This window comes from Marmota flaviventris, chromosome 2 (assembly GCF_047511675.1).
Source record: "Marmota flaviventris isolate mMarFla1 chromosome 2, mMarFla1.hap1, whole genome shotgun sequence".
NCBI classification, from domain to species: domain Eukaryota; kingdom Metazoa; phylum Chordata; class Mammalia; order Rodentia; family Sciuridae; genus Marmota; species Marmota flaviventris.
Genome location: NC_092499.1, coordinates 45,676,345 through 45,693,927, shown reverse-complemented (window position 1 = coordinate 45,693,927; position 17,583 = coordinate 45,676,345). Strand labels below are relative to the sequence as shown.

General features: G+C 35.6%; 1 protein-coding gene across 4 annotated transcripts in view; it reads right to left on the bottom strand.

The window, feature by feature from the left end:
• Npas3 (neuronal PAS domain protein 3) overlaps positions 1-17,583 on the bottom strand; it is an 830,624-nt gene that overhangs the window by 568,890 nt on the left and 244,151 nt on the right. For all 4 annotated transcript variants that reach the window (XM_034636760.2, XM_027929571.3, XM_034636764.2 and 1 more), the window contains one exon: positions 417-661. In XM_034636760.2, coding sequence (XP_034492651.1) covers positions 417-661 — 245 coding nt within the window. The remainder of the gene's footprint in view (positions 1-416; positions 662-17,583) is intronic.

Here is a 17,583-nt window from a genome sequence, read left to right as displayed (position 1 = left end):
AAGTTAGACTCTCTCCCTTTCTCTCTGGTTACTTAAAGAAAAAACTTATTAGTTCCACCCTTTAACAAGCATTTCCATATTCTACCCACCAAGAATAATTTATATGTATTAATATAACATACATTAAATCCCAGAATCACTTATACGTAAATCATCTCATTCTCATTTCTAAGAAATTTGATATAAAGTAGCAGTATATTTAGGCTGACAAGACTTTTTGAAAATAAAATAGAAATAGAAGAGGTTTATTTCACCTTCACATGGTGTCTTTCTCATGCAGAGTTCAGATTTCCACATTTGTATCCCTTTAAAGGATTTGATATGCAGGAAAAGAAGAAAGGATGATGGTAAACATTTCGACTTAAAGATAGCTACAGACCACCATATGCCATACTGAACTGTGACCTAAAACTTACCTTTTACTGATGTGTTGGGTGGAGGGCCTTCCATTCGCAAGTTCCACGGAGGGTCCCCCTGATTAGCAAAGTCCCTCATTTTCAGATAGCTAATTGTCAGTCGAATGATGGACGCCTTGTCAAGCTGGCTGGTGATGGCTGCAGGAAGAGGCAACAACTTGGCCAATTCATAGAACTCAAAATTTTCCTTCCCCCGGCGGGAGCGAGCAGCATCTCGGGATTTCTCCTTTCTCAGTGCTTGTAAACTGAAATCAAAGTAGTGAGAAAGTATTGTTTAGAATAAGTGAATCTGTCATCAGGGAAACTGCTTTCCTTTATTTACTTTCTTCCTCAGGAAAAATCTACTTAAGAATTACTTAAAAATTCAAGGGTAAAATGAATTAGTTGTAGACAATGTGATTAAAATCATAAATTCCACCTCTGGCCTCTTGTCACACTTACTCCGATGAGTAAAAGTAGCCTTTTGCTTGTTAGGTTTATTTTTCCCCTTCTCATTGTTCATGCACTGAGATGTAGTCATTGTTTCTAAGACATAACATAAGGTTTATAGGTGAGGCTTGATGTTATCAGATATAAACAATTTTAAAATTGGGTTTGCATCCACATACCTATTCTCAAGCTAATGATTTGGTTCATTCAATTCTCATTACCATAGGATCTTAAACCATCAAAAGGAAACACTGTGAAAAATTTATTTCAATTATAATCTTGGGGAACAAAAGGTAAACACAAACACAATTCACTTTGACAGAATCAACAAATATAATGTTGATGTTTCCAGCCCTCAGGAAGGATCACGACACCTTCAGTCAGACGAAGAAAACATCACATTGAAAATAAAGATTTCAATGCAACATTCAAAATGTGCTGATATTTGGTTGATAAGAGAACACTGCAATTCTTTATTAACGGACATGCATTAGTAAACAGATTTTCCAAGATACTAGAGAATACATGCCCCCAAAAGTCAAACTTTTGGATAATATAAATTTAATGTTGAAAGATAAATCCCTATCTGAGTTATTAAAATTTATGAACATTATAGACTTATTACTTCACAGAAGAGGCAACAGGTGGGATCCAGCATTTTTCTTTAACTATTCATGTGCATTTCTGTTTGAAGTGGGCTCATATTGCTGAGGGCAGAATCTTGCACAACTGACGTTGTGTGTGAGCATCTGATGGGAGAATTCCACATTCTCTGAGTCGCTCTGCTTTATGTCTGAATAGAAATGCATTCAGAATCAGACTCTGATGATAAGTTACTGGGTAATATTTACAGTACCAAGTTACTAATAATCATTTTAAATTATCCATGTCATTGAACTCTGAAGACATTTTAAATCTTTGAATCTAGAATCTGATTTCCATCATAAAATAACAAGAGAGAAACAAGAAAGAAAGCAAGTCCAGAGGAGTAGATCAAAATGGATTCAACAGTATAGCTTCATTCTCTATGAATATAACATGGAGGGATGGGGTTGTGGGTTCAGTGGTAGAGTGTTTGCCTAGCATGTGTGAGTCACTAGATTTGAACCTCAGCACCACATAAAAATAAATAAAATAAATGTATTATGTCCATCAACAACTAAAATACACACACACACACACACACACACCATGGACAATAATATTACAGATTACATTAGAGCAACCCTGACATTGTTCACAGTGAAAACTGCATTCACTACAGATTCCAAATTATCTTACTGAATATCCGTGTCATTTAAGAAATGCCATAATGCTCTGGTCAGATACTTGCTAGGTTACTATCCCAATCAGGGTATCATGTTCACTCTGTTAATGAAAGATTCCTTATTAGCTAACTATATATCTCAAAACTGGGCAAGTAAATGCTATCATTTTCAGAGTAACAGCAGTCTTAGGTGATAGCTTTGTTCCTTGATCCATCTCAGATAATCACCATATGCAGGAACATCACTAATTTACAAGGAAAAGATTTATTATGTCACTGATTTCTCAGTATCTTGTCTGTCTCTAATTGATTCTATTAATGTTCAATTTTGTCTTATTAAAAAAAACTATGTAAGTAAAGTGAGAGAAGTCTTAGGATCTGATAGAGTGTAAGTATACCAGGATTGAGGTTAACATCTTAGAAGAATCTTAGGGCCTCCCTTTATATAATAAAATCAATTTATCTAACAACAGGTAAGTTGGCTGTGCCAGAGGAATTCTACTTTTTGACATGTTTTTTCCACTACTTGGACACAGGGGAAGATGCAGTGGTTTAAATTCAGTGCTTTGCTTTGTTGTGCATTCTTGTAATCAAATACTACTTTAGAAGGTGAGCTAAGCATACACTTTTGGGGTCCAGTAAGTGACTAGGGTGAAGCTCCAGAGTAGGGGTTGCAAACTCCAGGGCATTTAAGGCTAAGGCAGGAAATGATGAGTGAAGAGGACTGAAGGGGGCTGTGGGGAACTGGAGGACAACCACCCTGAAACAGGTACATCACACAGTTTCAACTGACCACTGCTTTGGGGAAGGCTTGCTTGGTGTTGCCAGGTTTCCAGTGTTGCAACCTCTAGAGGAGAAATTCTGAATTTTCATATGAGAATTTCCAGCTTTAGTACGTCAGCTAATTAAAGATCTTAAAAATGATGTAAGCCCAAGAAATAGTCAAATATGGATCATGAAGTCATTTTACAATTGGGTGCCAATTTGGGAAGCCAATTTTGAAGGTAGTTTTCCATGGTTGTTTTGTGTGATTTTTCTTTATATGTGTCAACCAAATGTTCATAAATTGATTTATTATATAATTAATATTCCCAATATCCATACAAAGAATTTCTCTCTGCAACCCAAAGTGAGGATTAAAGAATTGCTCTGAAATTGATATTGATACATAGGCTGATTTGTAAACTAAGAAAAAATTAATCCATCTGGGGACCAGGAACATTAAGGGGAGGAGGGACAGATAAGAAAAGGTAGATGAATGGACACTAGGCTATAGTTATTTAGGAGTAAGGAGCTCTTGTGGGTGTTGCACAGTAAGGTGACTACAGAAAACAATCAGTTACTGTATATTTCCAAAAGCTAGAAGAAGGGATTTTGAAAGTTTTCACCACAAAGAAATAATAAATATTTGAAGAAATAAGTGTGTTTAACCTAACTTCAATCTTAACCTGATTTAACATTATGCAATATATATACAATCAATTTAACCTGATTTCAACATTATGCAATATATATACATATATTAAAAGTTACATGTCACCCCATTAATATGTCTTACTATGTACATCTTTCATGCTTTTTGACAATCAGTTAAAAATAAATTAAAATGTGATTTGATTAAAAAAGAGAAGAATTGATCCTCATGGGAAAGCAAAGCCCAAGATCACAGAGGTTGACCCAAAAGGCTCAAAAGGATAGATAGAAGGGAAACAGCTTTTCTATGTCCACTCAAGGAAGGAAAGTAAGCAGATATTAATGGCTTCAGATGCCTCTGCCAAAGCATCATGTTTCAGTTACTTTTCTAAAATGGTCCTGAGCAGGACTTATTTCATGTACCTACAGTGCTACCTCCTTGTTCTCCTGTATTCTGTCTCCAATTTTTTTTCTGTAATATACACTATATCACCCTACTGGAATAATCTTCTTGGCCATAATCTTAATAATAAAAGTTTTCCATGACTCCTGCATCACATCATTATGCAGACACTGCAGTTTAAAAGACTTTCAGAATGATAGCACTGTGTCTGTAATAAGTAATAATTGGTTTGAGGGTAACAGCAATAAAATATAGTCAAAGGATTATAAAGGTGGTTGAGATGCTGGTATAATAGATGAAACTAAAGGCCTTAAGACAATAATACAGATTGTGGATTAATCTTTTGCTTGCTTTTATAAAGTTGAGCCTAGTTAGAAGCAATTTTCAAATTGAATTAAGGACTACATTAAAACCTAAAATAAACTTTGTATTTGTATATTTTGTTCCAGATATTTAAAAAAGTGGTTGCATTTGTGGAGTACTAAAGAAAAAAATGAATTAGTTTTAGATGAGTAAATGTAATAAATAGTATTAATCCATTTAAAGTGATTAAGCTTCGGATTGACAATTAGTTACTTCCTGAGCTTAAACTTCCCACTGCTCTAATGTTCTTCCATTCAAACCTTAGAGAGTAAAAAAAAAGACTCTCCATTAATCCTCAACAAAGATCATGAAAATATCAACTCTCTTTGATGGCTATATTTTCATTTTCAACAATAATTCTGACCAACAACAAAAGACAAAATCAAGAAATAATTTCAAAAGACACACACACATGTATATTTATATACACATATAGAATACATTTATATAATATAAATATGCAAATGTATGTCTATGCGTGTATATTCTCAGTAGATAGTAAATGGTTTCGGATTATCAACAGGGATCCATCATCCCAAACAAAAGTAACTAATCATCTAATATCTAGCATTTCCTCTTATAAAACATGGAATGTGGAAACAGTTTCTGGGTATAAATCCTGGTTCTATTACTTATTAATTACATAAAGTTGAGCAGTTATTTAACTTCTGCAGTCTCAGGTTTTTATTGTCAGTGAAATAAGATAATAATACTATCTATTTCATAGATTTTTTTCTCAAAAATAAAAATGAGTTTTTTCGTAACATGTGTACAATGGTTCCAGGCACATACTAATACAAAATAAAAAATGATAAATGAAAACCTAAGCTCACTTTATACTGACAGTTCTATTCTTTGAATGTCCACAAGTCTCATTTATAATGTATATTCTTTTCTTATTAAAATGATTCCTGTTCATTAGTTCTGACCTATCACATTGTGTACATAAGAAAAATAATACTCTTTTATTGCTTACTTATTTTTCCTCTTATTATTATTATTCCTATGGTTTAATCCATTGTATATCACAAGTGTATTTAATGAGTTGTTTAAATACACACACATGTTTAATTAATGGAAGCTTAAAGGTTTATAAGTAAATTATTTTCTTACAAGATAATAAACAGCCATTTTTTTTTAGTATGCTAAACTGAAAAAAATGGCACTAAATTACAGGAAAAGCAATTTTTCTTGAATAAGTAACTTTTTAAATTTTTCTACATTTCTATTGGTGCATTATGATTAGACATAATAACGGGATTTATTGCTACATATTTGTACATGCATACAATATAACAATATGATTTAGTCAATATAATTTCATAGTATTTTCCAAATTCTCCCTTTCTTTCTGCCCCTGGTCCCTGACCTCTACTTTACTGGTCTCCTTTCTATTTTCATGACATTCCTGCTCCCAACACTTTTTTAAAATTGTAACAAACATATAAACACTTAAAAGAATGGATTACTCAAAAAGATTGTACAAGCACTATAGAAGATTTTTAAATGGCAATGATAATTCTTACTTAGAAAGCATATACATACTCTTAGGAGGAAGGTGATTTCTCAAAATATCTTCCAAAGATCAGAAATCTGAAAGTTCTCTTAGATGTCAGATAAAGCCCCAAATCCAGGACCATGGAGAGCTCACCCAAAACATCTACTGCTCTTGGAAGAATGGAAGTTAGATGATAACTGTCCTCCCTAGCTGCCATATTGGGGCCAAAGCCAAATTATGAAATTCTGCTTAAGCCCGAAACCAGCAAAATATGACAACAACCACAACAAAGTTAAAGAAAAGGAAGTGCCAATATCACAAAGCCTATATCCTAAAACTGACATGATTTGCAGCCTTCATGAATCTCTCACAGAAGTAGATCAGGTGACAATCAATTCCATAATGGGGAAAACATATCCTTGGACTTGATTACTCATTAAATTAAAAGACGTTATTCTTTGTGGTTGATCAAATTTGACTTTGAAAAATTGATTTCTTTGGTTTCCCATTTCACAGACATGGTTGTATGTCATGGAAATAATACAGCTGAGCATCTCCAGAGGATAACAAAGAGTAATAATAACAGATAGTCACAGAGAAATAAGGAAGCCAACTTAACCAAATATTTCTTCCTCTCCAGTGATTTCTTCATAGCTATGTATTCGTCCATTTTTATAATTCTTAATATTAATAGAACAGCTTTTTTCTATTGACATTATTGATATATCCATACTATCTGTCCATGAAAATCTCTCTCTATATCTCAGTTTGAATACCTTCATGTAAACTTTTAAGGATACAATATCTGGTATTTATAAAGGGACATGGCAGGTTTTGATTACCTAACTGTAGGGGAAAGGAGAGGTAGGGTCAAAACCACTTTAAATTTTACCTTTTTAAAGCACTTCTAAGGATCCACAAAGGCATATTTTTATGGATTTTCCTACTTGTTTTGCTTAGGAGAACCCAGCACTACAGACTTCTACTATTTATCAATTAATCTGGCATGCAGCCTCAAAGGAAGAAGGTCGACCTGTATTAAAAATGCAGCCATCAAAAATTCATCAAAGGCTTCAGCATTTTAACTCATGAACCTTTGAACACCTGCATACTTGTCAGATCTCTGGTCATAGTTAACAGTGAAATCTATAGTTACTCCAGTACCTACACTTGCCCGACATGAGATGAATGAGGAGGCTTCCCAGGGAAAATATGCAATAAAGATTCTATAAGCAATGCTTACTCTTCCTCCATTGCTTTTAGTGAAGCAGCCCTCCCTACATTGACATAACAGAGTTAAAAGTCAATCAAATCAAAGGAAAAAAAAAACTCTTTCAGGAGTATTTTTTTTTCAGCATGATTGTAAATATAAGCTTTCTTACAAGGTAAAGTAATTGAGAAAAGCATAAACAACTATTACCTGGTAGAATTATGAACAACAAAGCTCCCAAATTGAAGTCGTTTAATGCTTTCTAAGAAAAGGTAATAAATTCAGAAATCTTCATTTAACATGTGAAGTAAGCTGGGCAGTATAGGCTGGAAGTTAAAACTGGAACCTTCAAGTTCAAGGTAAGAACTATGCTGCTTAACTAATGCACTGCTCATAGCTGTCATCATTAATTTATGTTAGCCTCTGTAAACATCAAGAGTATAATAGGCCAATTTCACAACTAAATATAGATGCACATTTTGCCCTTATATAAATGGCAGATTGCTGCTGTAGATCATCACTGCAGCAACACGTCAGTAAAGATGCACTGTTTGATGGTCTGATGCGCACACAATATATAAAACCAGTTGTAATGGTTGTTTGGAAGCAAAGTGTAACATAGCAGCAAAATTTCATTTGTTCCACAAACTCAGGATATATTAAGCTTGGCTGACAAAGACTGTTTGATGTGCTAAATCAGTTTGACCTTCATTCTTGCTTTATTTTTCTCATTTAACATGTGAAATGACCATCATTTTTCTACATGTAAGAAAATATGAAATTGATTGCTTAAAAAATGTGTCAAAAACATCTGCAACTGATAACATTTCAAAAAGTATCTAAACCAAGATGCATACTTACCATTTCTAAACTAAGATATATTCTGATTGAATAATCATGACCCATTTGACTTGTGGAAAATAGATCAAAAGAGTAATTAAAGCCATTCAACAGAATGCCTTCCCTCATCTTCAGAAAATGTCTTGTGTATGTTTGAACTTAATAATTAAATTAATTGGTTTTAGCCAATGAGCGTTTTTATTCTTAACACTTTAAATAAGAGGATTTAATTCCAGAATGAGTCATTAGAATAGTAATAAAGAAAGCTGAGAGGTCTGTGCAGCCCTTTTCAACCAATGTTCACCTTGATTCAAATAACCCTTGAATGAACCACAGCAAGACCAAACTATTCATTGTATGCTTTGGGGTCTGCCAAAAACCTCGTGAATCAAAGTGTTTTGTTCTTCATTTTCCCCCAGAACTTTAAGCTATACAACTGGCAATTCCATAATAATGGAAAAAACTGCAGCTTTATCAAGTAATTTCTCTCCACCCAATAAACAGCACTTTACCTTGGAGCAACTTGTATATTTCACACCTTAAATTTCTATTTACCAAATCAGCTAATCACTTCACAATTGAACTCAGAACAAAAAAAAAATTATCAATTAAAGTGGTTGAAACTCCTGCAAATTATCATTTAGGAATGAAGTAATTGCTTTCATCAGGGCAGAAAAGCCCGCCAGAACAGAAATGTCACTTTAGATTAGTGTTCTCACTCCTGAAGCTATGGATGACACAGCTGATATAAGACTAAATGCCAAGACCAATCAATTGCTTTTGTGGCTCTGCTCTGAGCTGCTGTAAAAGGGGCCATTTTCTAGGATCTACTCTTCATTATAGTAAATGCTATCTCCTTGGTAACATAATTCCATTTCTCATAAATTCTGTCTGAGAGCATTGTCCTAACAATGGATGTTTGTGGAAAAGAATGCTGTTGGTTTAATGCACAGAATTAAGTGTGAATGGCTGTCAAACTGCTATAGTTTACTAGTTCTTAAACATAAATTGAAGTCTTATACATTAAAAAGAATTCTTGGGGAGAAATGAATGTCCTGAACAAGGGGAAGATATTGTATTTGAAGGTTTTGTGCCACTGGTTTAGGATTTTGACTATTCCAGTATTTATCTGTCCTGTACATTAAATCAGCCGGCTCACACCAGAGGTGGGTGAACACTTCACTTACTTTCTCAGCAGTGTAGTTTGCAAATGTGAAACCTCAGAAGAAAATACGGACTCATTAGGCAACTGCATGAGATTTGTGAATAGCCACAACTGTGCTTAAAAAAAAAAAAGTGTTCTTTGAACTGGGCCCTTCCTGGAAAGCATCCAGATCTTAATTTGTATTGTTCATCCCCCTGAAGTTACAAGAATCTGGGTTGCAGGCTCCAATTAAAAGGAAATTGAAGAAGCTAATATAGTGAGAAAGCAGCAATTCCCTGCACTGCTCTCTTCAGGTCTGAAGTTTAGAAAGAGATTCAGGATCACGGGTCTTTGCCCGACATGGGATAAAGGCTTTCCCATCCTGGTGAGCACACATGTGTAACTTCCATTAACAGTAACAGGAGGCGTGAGCACACATTGAGAGGAAGTCTGCTGCTAAATATTTGAAAGGGGCAGAGCACCTCTGCTGAAAGGCAAAACGAGAGGGAATGGGGGGCACCCTTTGTGGCAGGACATTTTACTGACCATGCAAAAGGCACCTGCTGGAATTCCTAGCACCCCAAGGAATCACAGCATATTTTTCCTAACATCATTAGCCAGAAAGTACACACATTAATTTTGCTTTTGAAGAGTGTTCAGTAGTGTCGAAGAACAGCATGTAACTCAAAAATAAGTGTTCACATGTTTGAATGCTAGCTGTATTTCAGCCAGGTTCTTGGTGTTTGAAACATTGTCTCATTTCATTCTTAGTTGCCATGCAGGATCCATCAGACACTAAAAAGCAGTTTTGTTTTAAGCCACTTTGTGGGGGAGGGGTTTGCTGTGGTTTGGATATGAAGTGTCCCTCAAAAGCTCCTGTGTTAATGCGGGAACACTCAGAGTTGAAATGATTAGGTTATCAGAGATGTGACCTAAACAGTCCATCCTAATCTGGATGGATTTGGGTGGTAACTGTGGGAGGCGGGACATGACTAGAGGAGGTGGATCACTGGGGGCATGCCCTGGAAGGGGTCATCTTCCCTGTAGCCCCTTCCCCTTCCTCTCTCTGCTCCTCAGGTTGCCTGGTGAGCTGCACTCCACCATGTCCTTTGATCTTGATGCTCTGCCTCACCTTGGGACCACAGTGATGGAAATGGCTGACCATGGACTGATCTATGAGACAACAAGCAAAAATAAAGTTTTCCTCCTCTAAGTTGTTCTCGCCAGGTATTTTGGTGACAGTGACAAAGAGCTGACTAACACAGCTCTTTTATACCTTCCACCTCCATCTCTGAAAATTGAGTGTTCTCATATCAGGGTGGACTTTAATAGGACAGCTCTAGACAAACCAGGACAATTGATCTCCTCCACATTCATGCATACGATTTCCTCTCTCTCAGAAGAAAATCAAACACAGAGAAGGAAAGTAACTTAACTAAGCCAAGGATGTTTGGATAAGAAATGGGAACCTGAATAAGGTAACTCAAAATTAAGTTCCTATCCCCAGTAAACTACTTTGCCTCTACAGGAATAAAGTTCTTATGATTCCCTTTTTCCCTATTAAAAAGACAACTAAGTCACTGATAAAAATTTGTTTCATTTATAATGACCCATATAAGTTTCATAATAATTGTCACAAAAACGTAATTCCTCAATGAGATATCCAATAAACTCCCTCTTTTTCAGGCTTGTAAGCATATTCCAATTTGGAGTAGATAGATTTGCTGTAAATTGCTCTAAGTCCCAGACTAAATTGCTTTGGAATTCAAATTCCAATTACCTTTTCTAGAGGGAAAGTGCATTTATTTTCTTTTAATTTTCTTTAAGTATGATTGCAAATACTTTTAAAAGTACAACTAAGTGGAAAAAAGCTTTTGAAAACCTTGAAGCTTGGCCAGGTATTGTGGCATACTCTATAATCCTAGCAGCTCAGGAGGCTGAGGCAGGAGGATCACAAGTTCAAAGCTAGCCTCAGCAAAAATGAGGTACTAAGCAACTCAGTGAGACCCTGTCTCTAAATAAGATACAAAAAGAAAAAAAAAGCACAAAAAAAGGGCTAAGGATGTGGCTCAGTGGTTAATGAGAAGTCTAGGGACTTCTCATTAAAAATAAAAGTTATGGTCATGTGACAACTGTAGACATAGCACCTGATTTTTTTGGACATCAAGGAGCACATCATTAGAGTTCAACTGTCTACATTCCTTCGTGAAACAGAGCTGCATAACACAGACACCAATTCTTTAAACACTACAACTGAGAGTGCAAGTCTACCAACCCTGAGATCATATGCACCACCTCTCACTTGTCTGGCTTTTTTAAGACATATTTTTACTTCACTTCTCGTCCAGATTCCAAAAGCTCAGTGTATGTTTGCCAGGATTGTTACAATTTCTAGGGAATATGTTGGCAAATACATATCTGAAGGCTTATAGATTTGTCTCCTTTTAAGCCTGACTTCTTGAAAATTATAAGAAAAAAATAACCAAGTATGTGAACAAATATATTTCTAAAGAATATTCACTGTATCTTTGATAAATAAACTTTAGGAATAAATCACGGAGTATTTTCAAGATACTAAATATAGAAATGGAAAAAAGCTTCAATGGCTTGGTAAAGAGTTGATAAAAAGCATTTATAAAGCAGCAAGTTTAAGGGATCGCATGACTATAGTTACATACCTACAGTTATATAGACAGATACAGAGAAAAAATAGCCAAACTGGAATGAATTTCAACAAACCAAAATATGAAGTTTGCTTATTTCTACATGGTTAAAGCATTCCTTTTGTGTCTGGAGTACAGGAGATTAACTATGCGATAAACTTTTTTAAAAAGTAAATTGTATATCAAACCATGTTCAATAACATGTATCTTTTTAATACACAAATTACTTTTTTAAAAAATTAAAATATAATGTACTGGAGTAAAATTGAGCCTGCAAAGTGCCTTCATTGCTGAAAGATACTTTTTTTCCCAATAAATGGTTAATCAGTGCTACCAATGTCTTTCTGCCACTAGTTCTTGAAATATTACAGCATGAAAAATATTTGGAGAAAATGTTTAGCTTGATCACACCTCTAAAAGAGACCTGCAATTAAAAGAGCTGTGAAAGGGCTTCACCCCTTCTGAAGTTTTCCCCCAAGGGTCTCAACCAGAAAACTGAGTCTTGTAGCATACAGCCAGTGTTCCTATGTTCTTTTGTGGCCCCTCGAAATCCCAAAGCACTGCGTTGCCCAGAATACAATTTGCCAGCAGTCATTTGGAGATGGCATGTGCTTCCATTCAGTGGTTGACTGTTTTCCTGTGTCACTACCCTCTGACAACCCAATGGCAGCTGCAGAGTCTCACTCAGGGAAAAACATTAGCAAATAAACACACAAAGTATTGCCTAGAACAGGGTTCCTGAAGCACAATTTTAGATCTTGACTCAACTCTAGATTAAAAACCTACATCAATGGATGATATCTTAAGGTTAGTACTAAGCATTATAGCGCTTATACAATGACCATAATCAGAATAATTCGTTGTTTTTTAATTGATTACTGCACTTGTCACTTCTAATAAGTTCAGACTCTTGGTAAGGTGATTCCATGGTATTAAAGTGTATGTATGCAGCAGCTTAGATGTTTTTATGTGCCATGAATTATGATTTAAGATTTAATTTAAAGAGACATGATGCCTCACTTAGGTACTTTAAAAGTGAGACAATGCAGGAAATGCCTGCTTGCTCCTAGGTTTCTATCACTCACCCAGGAACCCGTTCCTCCACAGATCCCACACTCTTTTGAAAAACTTTGATAGATGTTTAGTTTAGTCCTCTCATAAACATATGACTTTGAGGAACTAGAAATAAGTTATTCTGAGCCAAATCTATTTACATAATAGGATGATAAATGTCAGTAAAATTTTAATGAATAAACAAATATTTAAAATATATAAAACAAGGATAAAATAATTAGGCATGTTTTCTTGTTTATGAGCTTGCAAGTTGCTCATGGAAAAACAAAAACTGCTTCATAATATAAGTATATGAAAAACTGAAAGTTTCAGTTATCAATTGAAATTCAACACCAAATTTTGATTCTGAACTTATAATTACCAAAACTTCAATAGTAACACATAAACTATTGAACGAGTGTTCTCAGATGTAGGAAAGCACATGATGATTTGTGAGATAATGTCAAGGGACTGCCGAACTGAAATGGGGCAATGAAAGTTAGCAGTTTTCTCAATGGGCCCCCATCACAAAGTCAAATAATTAGTTGAAATAAGTAAAATGTATACAATGTAATCAAGCACTTGTCTCCTGACATAATAGCTCAACAGGACCCTCTACCCGAATGGATATCCTGTTGTATTTTACAGACACTTTACATGAACCCTTCTTTAAATCTACCTGCTATCTCTGCTGTCTCTGTATTTTATGTGGATTTGTTTGGGCTGAGGAATGCTTTAGAAAATATTTCCCCAGAAGATCCCCTTTTGAGTTATCAGCAGATAAAAATCATTTAGACCTTAGTTTTATTCTTCTGAAAATACACTGTTTCTCAAAAGCCTCATTATAATGACAGTATGAAGATCAATGAGTCACCAAGAGCAAAAGGCAACTTTACCAAGTTCCTATGGCTGGGGACCTGAGTCATTCTTTAAACATACCCACCAACACACCTTCCAGTACACACACACAAGCAGTTGTTACAGGATTGTATTTCATATACAGCTGACTCTAACTAGATTTTTCCAACTACTCAAAACTTTCAAAATCCTCAGAGATAGTATTTGAGCTTAGATAAAATTGGTGTTTTACTAAGTTGATGGTCCTTCAAATGCTTTCTTTCCTTTCCCATCACTTTTTTTTTTCTATTCAATGTACCTTTCAGAGACTCAGTCATTTGGATTGGTCATACTTCTTTTCATAAAATTCATGGGTGCAAGATGATTAGCATAGTTTGTTTGGTTTTAGTTTTATGACTAATTGTTAGTCCAGAGTAAATTAATTGATGGTAAGCTTCACAAACCCAAATACCTGAAGAATCCAAGGAAATTATAAGAAAGCAGAGAAATCCTGACAGTAGAAGGCACTAGACCTCACCTCTGAGCAGTAATGGGAATGGTGGGGACTGAGGAAAACTGCAAAGCACCTACCCAGCCAACAGCAGGTATTCACTATTCACTAGCACACATTTGTTCCTAGATGAGAATGTGTAAGTTGTCAGGTCATCCTTTTAAAGAAAAGTCAAAATCTAGAATTTTAAAATGAATCATCTTCCAGGTATATTTTTGTTTGTTGTTTGTGTAAGTATTGCCATCTTACTTTAAGAATGAAACTCTTTGCAGGCCACAGTGGGTCTTGTTTGGTCTAAGGCAGTTAGAAACCTGTGATTTAATGCCATTAATAGCCTTTCCTGAAGAGAAAATTTAATGATTGGGAACATAATGGTATGGGTTATGAAGATATTTAGCAAAGACAGGGGACAGTGACAGAGTGGGGTAGAGGCATACAATGAAGGAAAATAAGGAAACCTGAAGTTTGACTAGAAGGAAGGATACAGTGATTACTGACAGTGTTCCTCTAAGTGGTAGAATTTCTGCTTTTACTCTTCTTGGGTTTATAAATTGACTATAATAAAGAAAAAAATAGATCAAGTTAATATTCCATGGAATTTAGCCTATTGGTAAAAATATGTCTGCAAGTTGAAAATACTCATCTATGTAATACATCTACATAGATGAATACAGGTTTAAGCCACACATATGAACACAACTGAGAGTTCAATCAGCTCACTATGGTGGCATCATGTAAAGAATCTTCCATTTAAAATTAAAGTAGCTCCTCTTACAATGAATCATCAAAGGGCAGTCCATCCCATAAAATTTGTGATTAACTATTTCTTAAAAGCACATACTAAATAAGACCTTGTTTTTATTAGTACAATAATAATGTTGAAAGACAGTGTCTTGTGTATATAGCACAACTTCCTTAAGTATTTGTTGAAAGATGATTATGCTGATGATGATCTGAATGTCCTTAAAAGTCATAACTATAAATAGTAAACAACACATCCAGTAGTAGTGCTATTAAAATTAAACCTACCCAGTAAATCAGTTCTTGGAGTGGCATTATAGTGGGAGGGAGAGATGAGAGGGAAGAAGGAGGGGAAGAAGGCGAAAGCAAACACAGATAACCTCTCCAAATTTGATATTCATAAATGCTTCCCTGTTGAAAATATTTAAATCCTCCAAAGGAGGTCTCAGCCCTTTCTGCATTCTGGAGGTGGTGGTAGGCAAATGGAGGCAAAAATTTGAAGTCAAGAGACTATCTTGCCTTTCTTGGTAATAATCCATGGTCATATTCAGAACACCAAATCACTGTTAATCCTTTCTATGTTAGAGCCATGACAATAGGGTTAGGGAGGAAACCTGTAAGGAGCACTCCTAGATCTTCACATTTGCTAGATCTGCATGTCTGCAAGTAATCAAAAAAAAAACTAGACCAAGGCAGTACTCCAAGGAGAATGTGAGAGAAATAAAGGATTCAAAATGGCAGGAAACCTACAAATCACTAAAAGTAAAATGTTAAATCTTTCAAGTTTCAGATTAAGACACCTGTCCAAAGAGACCTTCTAAAATTCCAAAGGAGTATGGAAACACTGTTTTCCTACAGCTGAATCTCTTCTGCTCTGGACCTACAGTTTGGCCTTCATTCTGCCTTTTAAGTGAGTTTTTACACATCTGCTTCCATTTCAGGGGCATCTGTGGCCCTCTCATTTCCTTCTGGCTATATGCCCCTACTGTCTGCCCTCCCCCTGGGATGGAAGCTGACAGCTCAAGTGGAAGGGACAGCCACAATGTCCATGTGCAGAGTCTGCTGCTTTATGAAATCGATCAGAATGGCACAATTCTAGTCAATTTCACTCACAGCAGGTGAAAGCAGGAGAAACATTCTTATGTAAGAGTCTGGCACTGTTCTTCATCTGTACCTTCCAGGACTGACCATACAGTGGATCTCAACTGAAAAAGAAAACACACACACACACACACACACACACACACACACACACACCCTGCTGGAGTGCATCCCAGGGCAGACATGCTACAATTTGCTTCCCTTCACTTGCAATACAGTAAGGAATGGTATATGTCCAACTGTAGGCTATAATTTTATTGATAGACTCTGATGACATTATAAAATCCATAAGGGCAAAGAGCAAGTGATTTGCTCATGTCACTGGAAATCCAATAAAAAAATTATAGCCTTCATTTAGAAGCCTTTTTGGAACTTTTTTTTTAATCAGTCATGATGCATGTTATCAATACCTGTATTTGAACAATGGTGATCAGAAACAAGAAAACATATCAAGCCAATTCCTACAGAGAAAATAAGCCCAAACTCTTCAATAACACAAGGACAACTGATTTGGAAAAATTCTACATGAACTATGAGAGAGAGATAGCAAGCAGAAAATAAGAATGAATTTGACTCATTTCATAAAGATTCCTATAAGCATTCATTCACCTGCTACTGTGTGCTTAACAGAGATTTAGACCAAGATTTTGATACCAAGTCCATTTCTTGGTATGCAAAATCAAGTTTGGGTCTTTTATATAGTATATTACAAATGAGTTCCCACAAACTTCTAGACAACTTGTGTTTGTAAGGCAGGAATAAGAAAGAGTACCTCCTTACTTCCATGTCAGTGTGCTCAACTTTTGCATACATCAATAGATATTGTATAGCACAAATATGGGTGAGGGGTTTATAGCTCCTGGAGAATCACCCATTCAGGCACTTTGAAAGCATCAACATAAAAGAGCCCCATGTGATCAGCAGATCATATAGAAACATGTCAGTGTCAAGGAAACTGTAACACTTAAACTCTACTTGAAAGGGAGTTTGCTTCCTCCCTGACTGCAGACAGTGTAAGTATCCCTAGACAAGAGGAGGTTGAGCTATCAAAGCCAAGCCCATCCTAGTTGTTCACGCTGTCAGTAGGAGGTCCCAGATGGAACGAATATGTATATAAATGTGATTTGTAAGCAGATCTATAATAAAGCAATTGAAAAACAGGTTCTCTGTAAAATAAGTACAGTTAACTGGGTAGGTACAGGTGGTCCACATAAGAAACCTATTCAATCTTAGGAAAAATATAATAGAAAACCAGTTATTCATTACAATTGAATACTGATTAACAAGTCATAGGACCTGGATCCTGGGTCAAGCTCTGCCACTAACAGCTGTGTGATTTCAACAAGACATTTACTTTCTCCAGCTCTATATTTTCTTACCTTAAAACAAAGGGATTATTCTCTAGAACATCTTTCCAACTGAAGATTCTATTTTCACTTGTATTTTTGTCTCATAACATTAATGGAACTAGCAGTGAATGTGTTTGATGTGTATTAAAGTTACTTCCCATCTACCTACAGTTTTAGAGTGGTGTGTGACCCCCCACCGTTCAACCTGATAGCATCTACTACAGTCACAACACCTTCAATAAGTAAATTTGCAACCTGAATTTCATGTAGGATTCAGGGAGGTTGCATGGTTATTAAACTCAGGTATGTTAAGTGAAAACTGGCCTTACTAAAATTTCAGCTAAA